Source organism: Triticum urartu, chromosome 2A (assembly GCF_056163025.1).
Source record: "Triticum urartu cultivar PI428250 chromosome 2A, HENAU_Tu73, whole genome shotgun sequence".
Lineage (NCBI taxonomy): Eukaryota > Viridiplantae > Streptophyta > Magnoliopsida > Poales > Poaceae > Triticum > Triticum urartu.
In genome coordinates this window covers 716,400,298-716,409,574 of record NC_141874.1, presented here as the reverse complement: position 1 = coordinate 716,409,574, position 9,277 = coordinate 716,400,298, and the positions used below count along the sequence as shown (strand labels likewise).

At 44.0% G+C, this 9,277-nt stretch overlaps 1 protein-coding gene across 2 annotated transcripts; it reads left to right on the top strand.

Moving 5' to 3' along the window:
• Positions 1-977: 977 nt before the first annotated feature.
• LOC147987073 (NADPH--cytochrome P450 reductase 1) lies at positions 978-8,285 on the top strand. 2 transcript variants are annotated; one of them, XM_087545091.1, is made up of 18 exons: positions 980-1,399; positions 1,585-1,644; positions 1,738-1,814; positions 2,594-2,651; positions 2,735-2,818; positions 2,913-2,949; positions 3,560-3,629; positions 5,257-5,451; positions 5,541-5,633; positions 5,871-6,102; positions 6,189-6,272; positions 6,357-6,508; positions 6,792-6,888; positions 6,984-7,133; positions 7,217-7,294; positions 7,375-7,497; positions 7,605-7,718; positions 7,845-8,285. In XM_087545091.1, exons 1-18 carry the CDS (start codon positions 1,106-1,108, stop codon positions 7,923-7,925), a joined length of 2,079 nt encoding a protein of 692 aa, XP_087401217.1. In that variant the 5' UTR covers positions 980-1,105; the 3' UTR covers positions 7,926-8,285. The 2 variants fall into 2 exon arrangements, with proteins under 2 accessions (XP_087401216.1, XP_087401217.1); XM_087545090.1 differs by having other exon boundaries at positions 978-1,399; positions 1,585-1,814.
• Positions 8,286-9,277: the final 992 nt, after the last annotated feature.

The window sequence follows — 9,277 nt, the reverse complement described above, 5'->3', positions numbered from 1 at the left end:
GCCTCCCTACGCTACCTCATTCCTATCCGACGTTGAGCAAATAGTTGCACATTCGTTCAATGGTTAGATAATGCATATCCACTGCGAGCACTCATTTACAATGACACTATCGTAAGAATGTCACATATGATAAATACTAAGATGAAAAAGATAGATTTTTTTGCCTTTAATAGATAATATCTTAGCAATGACATCTTTCACCACATATCTAGTCATGTCTATGTCTAATTATTAGAGATATGACTAAGAGAAAACCCATTATACGTCATATTTTATGGTTATTATCAATAGACTATACTAGTAAATGCGCACGAGCAATACATGTTAATATTTAGTCAGTATATTAATTGTATGTGGATATTAGGTATGCTATTATTTGTGTGATAGTTCTGTGATTAGTGCAATATTTGGTATGATATTAATTGCACGTTAAACATGTTGAATGCTCGTCACTGGAGTAGTGTAGATCGTTGGATTGACCTAGTTTGATGGTCGAGATCAGTTGGATCTACCCCTTTGAGTCTTTTTATATTAGTATAGATATAGAGGTATAGATGTAGATATAGATGCTCCGGGTTTAAGATAAGGATGCCTAATCCATCATTTGTATTATGTCCTGCTAAATTCGAGTTTTATAGACCACGTGACACATGTGCTAATAAATCGAAACAAGCATTAAAAAATCGAATTTTAGAGGGGCAAGTAAAGGAAATTACGCGCCCGACGTTAATGATGATTTTCCAAATCACAGCGCAGCCGGGCCCGGGACAGCAGGGCGGATGCTGGAGACCAACCGCAGGCGGGCAGCCGGTCCGGTCACAAGACACGGCTAACTTCCGCCCCAGATCGGGAAAAAACTGCCCCGCTTTCCATCATCAGGCCAAAGTTAAAAAACGCACGCAGCCACATTTCCTGACGCCCCGAAAAAGAAAGAAACGAAAATAAAAGGCGGAGGAGTAAACCGGGGCGGCACTTAACCCCCAACCTCCCTCCCGTCTCCCCTCCCCAGCAGCCAGCAGCAGTTGGTGGTAGGTGCGCCTCCACGAGCGCCTCCTACCCCCATCGCCTCCTCCCCGCCCCCGGCCCAAGGAAGGAAGGAAGAGGGATGGCGCTGGAGGCGGCGAGGGAGTGGGCGGCGTCCGTGCTGCCGCCGGAGCTGGCCGCGGCGGCGGGGGGCGACCCGCTGGCCGCGCTCGCGGCCACCGCGGCCGCGCTCCTGGCCGGGCTGCTCGTGCTCGCCTTCTGGCTCCGATCCGGCGGGAGCGTGCCGCCCAAGCCGCCCCCCGCGTCCTTCCGCCCGCCGCCCGTCAAGGTCGACGCCGACGACGCCGACGACGGCCGCAAGCGCGTCACCATCTTCTTCGGCACCCAGACCGGCACCGCCGAGGGCTTCGCCAAGGTCCGCCCGTCGCTGTCCGATCCGATCCGGCCCCGATCCCAAAGCTCGCCTGCTCCTTTTTTTTTCTAATTAGCACGAGTGCCCACCTTCCCTTTTTTTTTTCCTTTGACCCGATTCTGATTCCGCTGCGGGCTGATTCGATTTAAATTGTGCCACTATTCTGGTTGGTGCGTGCGTGCGTGCAGGCTATGGCGGAGGAGGCCAAGGCGCGGTACGAGAAGGTCCTCTTCAAAGTGGTGGATCTGGTAATTGCCGTCGATCTGATTGTTTATGCGTGTTCAGCTGCGTGTGAGCTGTTTCTGCTGGGAATTCTGAGAGGTGCTTTGGACCATGTGCAGGATGACTATGCTGCCGAGGACGATGAGTACGAGGAGAAGCTCAAGAAGGAAACGTTTGCGCTCTTCTTCTTAGCAACGTGAGCTCTCGCCCATTTTGATATGTGGATTGCTGGATTCCCGTCGTGAACTCTTGCAGTTTTGGTTCCTAGATTGCAGCCGAATTGCGCACGTGAGCTCTTGCAGTTTTGGTTCGTAGATTGCAGCTGAATTGCGTATGTGAGCTCTCGCCGTTTTGATTCGTAGATTGCAGCTGAACTGCGCACGTCAGCTCTCGCTGTTTTGATTCGTAGATTGCAGCTGAACTGCGCACGGCAGCTCTCACTGTTTTGATTCGTAGATTGCAGCTGAACACGTCAGCTCTCGCCGTTTTGATTCGTTGGTTGCAGCTGAACCGCACACGTCAGCTCTCGCCATTTTGATTCGTAGATTGCAGCTGAATCGCACATGTCAGCTCTCGCCCTTTTTGATTCGTAGATTGCAGCTGAATTGCACACGTCAGCTTTCGCCCTTTTTGATTCGTAGATTGCAGCTGAATTGCACATGTCAGCTCTCGCCGTTTTGATTCGTAGATCGCAGCTGAATCGCGCCTTTTGTCGCTTCCGCCTTAATTCCGTAACCCACATACCTACCTTTTGTTGTAAAGCGCAAGTGAAATGTATGCTAGTACAAAATTTATTTGACGTTCCAATGGTACTTAAGACATTACAAGCCTACCATATGTGGAGTGTCCATGTGCTTTTAACCCACCAGGTGATCATTTTAATTGCCAAATGCATCCGTTGGTATATGAGTGGGAATTCTCTGCGGCAATAATTCTTACCAATAACTTGTGGATAATTATGTTCAATGACCACAGATATGGCGACGGGGAACCCACTGATAATGCAGCAAGATTCTACAAATGGTTCACTGAGGTTTGTGAAATTTGTGGCGTCAAGATGTGCTCACTGTTGCTACAACATCTTATGGGGTTTGCTTTATTTTTGCACTGAATCAGGGTAAGGAGAAGGAGGTTTGGCTTAAGGATTTTAATTATGCTGTATTTGGCCTTGGCAACAGGCAATACGAGCATTTTAATAAGGTTTGCTTCATTGAATATGCGCTGTTACTGATTTAACAAAGGTTGATTTGTGTCCTGGTAATTGATACTGAGCTTATATGCTTGTAAATCTTAGGTTGCAAAGGAGGTGGATGAGTTACTGCTGGAGCAGGGTAAGTAATTCATGTACACTCTTCTCCAAGAAATTTTGCAAAGAACAGGACAAGTGCATTACTGTGTTGGAACATTGCATGACAGCACATTTCCTGATTTACCATTTTTTGTCGCTGAGTGCTTGCCATGTTTGATTTTTCGAAACATAATTTGTTTGGACTATTACCTGGGGAACACTCTCTTTAGGGGTTATTAGTGGTTACCATGATAGCTTATATGGATGAATTGTGAAAAACTATGCTTGGTTTGCTGAAGTGAGAATTTGTTTGGTACAATCGCTGAGATGTATGAATCGGAAAATATCGTCATATGTAAGGATGTTGGTGGGGACACGTGGCCACCGGTTGGTGACACATGTAGTTCTATTTTCCAACTCAGGCGATCTTTGCAATTGTATCGACTACATAGCAATTCACCATGTTTAAGAGTCTGCCATGATACTAATTCTTACCCAGCGAGCTCATTGCACAATATATACTTGGTGATTAATTCCTGCATATATCATGTTTGCTGGAATTTCTCGTTGCATAACAAGGTCCTTTTTGATGGATGCTTATGTGAGTTGATCTTGTATCCATGATTCACTTGACTTTTTGTGTGTATATTTAGGTGGCAATCGTCTCGTTCCATGTGGCCTTGGTGATGACGATCAGTGCATTGAGGATGACTTCACCGCATGGTATGAAAATGACGGATGATATAAGTATGCTGCGCCTCTTTGTATATTTCATCTGCCGTGTGGGGACAAAAGTGGGCTGGACTGTCTGTTTGTCTTCTTTTTTCTGTCTGCCAGATGCCAGGAGCTAGACTTGGGTGCCAACTCTTTGCTTGATTGGTTTGGATTTGGATTATATCTGTTTGGCTTGTTTCTATCTCCACAAGATTCAGGCTTGTGGTGCCAAATGTTTGGCTTGTTGGATTCCTGATACTTTTTTGTCGTACCTGAAATTGGGACTGGGTTTTAGTGAATCTGGATGTTGAAAATGGACGCCCTAACAAACTCATGGTATAGAAAAATGGAGAATAAGAAACTTGCATATGGTACATTTGTAACCTGTAAGTAAGCTGCCAGCCTGCCAGTAAAAATGTTCATGTAGTTACTTTCAGATGCTGCAATCTTTAACTTCCTTTTTTGACGTGTAAAATGGTACTAGCCTTATTAACTTGCCTATCTATGATGTGATTATATATTATCAGGCATTTGAAAAAAAACTATATATTGTTACTTACTTTTGTATTTGTGTAATAGTACTTCTGTATTTGATTTGCCAGTGGCTAATTAATTTCTATGCAAAGCCTAGGTGATCGTGTCTATATATTCGTTTCATCTTTGTTATCATAATATATTTGTTAAAATCGACAAGCCTAACCATGTTGTCTTTACCCGATATGCATTCATATTCAAACCCACCAAAAGTTATTGACGAAGGCTTTTAGATTGTAATCAAAATATTGAGACTTCGTGACTAGATTCCCATAGAATGGCATATCACCAGTTCACCACACAACACGCAAATGCCTAACTAGCACTAATAAGTAATATCAAGGGAAAAAGGTTTCGGACCCCATCAAGATGTCTGAAAGCCAGGATTAACTATCTGACTGGAAAATAGCGATGTTTGGATAAGCACAACCACCCCATCCAAAGGCCACCAGGACACACCTTCTTGATTTATAGTTACTGATGTGAATTCCCTTTATTATTCTGTTCAAAATTTTGCCTTACTATCACTTTTATTTCTCTATCATTTGTTACTCCCTCTAAAGAAATGTAAGACGTTTTAGGTCACTACTTTAGTTTAGTGACCTAAAACGTCTTACATTTGTTTACAGAGGGAGTAATTTGTATAAAGTGGAACTGCAAAAATGCTGAGAATGCCATTCTTGTGGATATGTTCATACTCCCTCCGATGCAAAATAAGTGTCATGGTTTTATTTTGGATCAGAGGGAGTATCTCATAGATTCTGGTCGATAGCTGGAAAGCCTGTGTGATATTATTATTCTTAGAGTACACAGAAGCTACATTAAACCATTTTCTGTTCATAGGCATGTGGTTTTTCTTATATTGGTGTATACCAAACAAGCTGCTGCTTGAGTGTCACTTCTAGCAAATATTAAAGATTATTATGTTTATGTTTGTAATGGATGACAGTAGTTTTATAGCAATACAATATTTCAGATATTTGTTAGTTGAATATTTATGGCGGGCTTGTGTATCATGCGGATGTTCTGTAAATGCCATTGCTATCTGTAGTTGTGTTACAGTATCTTGAACGAGAATTCTTCTATTTGTTATTATTTGTAGGAAAGAGCTAGTATGGCCAGAATTGGACCAACTGCTCCGTGATGAAGATGATACTACTGGTGCAACCACTCCTTACACTGCTGCAATACCTGAATACAGAGTTGTATTTATTGATAAATCAGATTTAGAGTTCGAAGATAAATCCTGGACACTTGCCAATGGCAACGGTGTTATTGATGCCCAACATCCTTGCAGGTATATCAAAATATCTACCTGCACCTTCCTTCTATTCAGTTATAATTAAATATTTACAATATTGCCCGTCTCGTTATTGATTTGTCAAGGGCCAATGTTGCTGTTCGGAAGGAACTCCATAAACCAGCCTCGGATCGCTCTTGTATTCATCTGGAATTTGATATTTCAGGCACTGGTCTTGTGTAAGTTACTCCATATCCATTGCCCAGAATTTGATCCAAAATCTGGAAAGTTTCTCTATTGTTTGTCCATGCGGTTCATTTCAGACTATTCAGAAGCATTTTGTGAGCCAAGTGCTATTTAGTGTTCGGTTTTCCAAACTTGAACTGTTGCATTTGATTTTCCCTGTGTAGTTTTGACCTTTTAGTGCAAGTTAAATAAAAGTATAGCAGCTTATATGCTTTTGAACTTCCTGCCAGGTATGAAACTGGGGATCATGTTGGGGTTTATTCAGAAAATTCTATCGAGACAGTGGAGCAGGCTGAAACGCTACTTGGTCTTTCCCCAGACACAGTTTTCTCCATACATGCAGACGCCGAAGATGGATCTCCTCGTAAAGGCGGGGGTTCCTTGGCTCCACCATTCCCATCTCCTTGTACCTTACGGACTGCACTTCTACGATATGCTGATCTACTCAATGCTCCAAAGAAGGTCCTTGTGACTAACCATTTTCCATTGGACTGCTATTTTTTTTCGCAACCATTTGATCGACCCTTGATTATTATGTTCATCTCCAGGCTGCTTTGACTGCTTTAGCTGCTCATGCTTCTGACCCGACTGAAGCTGAGCGACTGAGGTTCTTGGCTTCTCCTGCTGGAAAGGTAACTTTTGTTTGAAAACCTGTATTGGAGTGTTTTTGACTGGTAGATATATTTTTCACTGAATGGTATGCTTGCCTTATGCAGGATGAGTATGCTCAATGGATAGTAGCTAGCCAGAGGAGCCTTCTTGAAGTTATGGCTGCATTCCCTTCAGCTAAGCCCCCCTTGGGGGTATTCTTTGCGGCGATAGCTCCTCGTCTACAGCCACGATTCTACTCCATATCATCATCTCCAAAGTATGCTTCCGTCCTTATTTATTCTTCCACTTACTGCTCATGTTGCAAGATTGACCAGCAAGTATTTTGTGTGGGTAAATATTAGTTTTTTTTCTGCACAATGCTTAAATCCTTGAACTCCAACATCATGAAGTCACTTTGGAATGTGGACAGTGTCTTTAGCTAAAACATATACTTTGTCTCCTATCATTTGTGGTCATATTGGATGATATCGCTTGCCTCAGTGACATTATAATGTGCTTATGATGGTGGGACTTCTGACAGCTTAAATGCGCCTCTGCAGGTTGGCTCCCTCCAGAATTCATGTGACATGTGCATTAGTTTATGGTCCTACACCAACAGAAAGGATCCACCAAGGAGTTTGTTCAACATGGATGAAGGTAGGTTTCTCTTACAAATTTCAGTTTTCTCCTTTGGTACAATGAGAGAGTTTCTTACAGTTTGATTTATTCATCCTCAATCGTATACTTTGTAGAACACACTTCCACTGGAATATAGCGAAGAATGCAGTTGGGCACCAATTTTTGTGAGGCAGTCAAATTTTAGGTTGCCTTCAGATCCATCCACTCCAATCATCATGATTGGTCCTGGGACAGGGCTAGCACCTTTTAGGGGCTTCTTGCAGGTTTGTTTTCTATAAGGGGATCTGGGTTCTCTTCACTTGGGATTTTATATGGCCTGTAACCTTGTCTGTTCCTTCTTACTCAGGAAAGATTAGCTCTAAAAGAATCTGGAGTTGAATTGGGCTCGTCAGTCCTCTTCTTTGGATGCAGGAACCGTGAAATGGTACTAAATGAGACAGATTCATTTTATGGGTGTTGCTAATTTGCGATTGATGGTATTCTAACATAATGGCCATATTGCAGGACTACATATATGAGGAAGAGTTGCAAAATTTCCTTCAGGAGGGGGCACTCTCTGAGCTAATTGTCGCCTACTCTCGTGAAGGACCAACCAAAGAATATGTGCAGCATAAGATGGTGGACAAGGTTGGATATACACTAGGCGTTTTTGCTATATGTTCCTTTTCAACAGCTATAGACACGCGTCTCTGCTAGATGGTCTACTCAACTGGATTTTGTTCTCTTTGTTGCAGGCCACCGAGATTTGGAACGTCATTTCTCAAGGTGGTTACATATATGTTTGTGGTGATGCCAAGGGCATGGCGAAAGACGTACACAGGGTTCTCCACACAATAGTTCAAAAACAGGTATGCAGAAATGCCGTTTCAATGCTGCCGTGTGCTGTTGGTAGCACTGCATATCACCTTTATGAGCTCTGGAAAAAGAGAGGTTATTTTACGATTACTCCTAACACTGAACATTATTTGTTTCAGGGATCTTTGGATAACTCCAAAACTGAGCTGTATGTAAAGAACCTACAGATGGAAGGCAGGTACCTCCGTGATGTGTGGTAACAACACCCTCAGACATCGGTAGCCCTAGCGTGTAGAAGGAAAGAAGTAAAAAAGATGGCGCCTGTATGGTATGGTGGATGCCAATCCGATCGTGAGTTTTCTGCATCCATCCCATTGCCCCCGAAATTGGAGTTCATCAGTGTAATTCTTTGACATCTAACATGGTTCTAATATTTATTGTATGGATGGTTGAAAGAATAAGTGCTGTTGTAGATTAATAGAACTTAAAATGCCCCTGAGAAAATTGTAGCGGGGGGATGTGAATCATACAGTTTGAGATGAGATGGGACATATCATGTATACATTAAAGACCGCCAAGAACAAATTTTGCATCTGGTTATAGAACAAGTGTCTAGGGTACCATCACGGTGTTTGTGGTAGCTTTTCTTCCCCTTGTTTCTGGTGGATGCTGCTGTTTAACTGAGCTTTCGATGCAAGAACTGAGTTGTTCTATGGTTTAGAGAATGGAGCAGATGCATGAGATATCGAACCGATTGTATGTTTTTATTCGGTCATCATCAGTTTTTGAAAGGGACATGGTCAGGAGTAGGTTTCAGAAGAAGACTTGTTGGGGCGAGAATAGTAGATGAAAAATGACAGGGAGGAATGGGAGGAGAATAGTAGATGAAAAATGACAGGGAAGAAGAGGACATGGGTGACAAACGAGGTAGTTCTTCAAAATAAACGAGGTTGTTGCCTGTGAAGATGAACGCTATGGACAGGCACCGGGACGCCGCTCACGATTAGGCGGCCCGGCACGGACGCTATTCCAGCCCAGGCGCACCACGCCACGTTTTCTCGGCCACAACATCCACATGACAGTCCAGCATTTTTTTTAGATCACATAACAGTCCAGCTGAGAGAGAACCGGACTGCCCCAAACGACCGGGCGGACAGCCCGGTCACTATCCAGACGCAAAATTAAATTGTCATCAGCCGAATATAGCAAATCTGGCCCAAACATCCGGACTGGCCGGGAAACTCCATATCTAACCCATATCTGGGGCTGGTGGATCACGCTGCGGCCTTGTTGGAGACCACTGCATGGAAACGCAACACCGCTGTGCCGGCGGAACCCTTTAGGTGGCGCCTTGCCCGCTGAAACGGAGGCCATATTTGCCTCTGTCGTTCTTGGAAATGGGGGACGCGGGGTGCACACCACACAAGACTTCAGGTGCGCTTAGGCGGCCACGGTAGCCCGTCAAGCGGAGACGGAGGCGGCGACGGCTTCGGCAACCCGTGAGGTAGAGACGGAGGGAACCATCTGTGGCCTCACAGCCGAGAAGCGACGAAGGAGGGTTGTAAGGCGATGACTAAAGATCAAAGCAAGGCGGTCCGTGCAATGGTCAAAC

Bases quoted from the DNA above. Each gene is read 5' to 3' on its own strand.
- LOC147987073 (XM_087545090.1), top strand. From the start codon at position 1,106: ATGGCGCTGGAGGCGGCGAGGGAGTGGGCGGCGTCCGTGCTGCCGCCG. The intron at 2,652-2,734 runs GTTTGTGAAATT...GCACTGAATCAG, and splicing joins TCTACAAATGGTTCACTGAG to GGTAAGGAGAAGGAGGTTTG. The intron at 2,819-2,912 runs GTTTGCTTCATT...TGTAAATCTTAG, and splicing joins AATACGAGCATTTTAATAAG to GTTGCAAAGGAGGTGGATGA.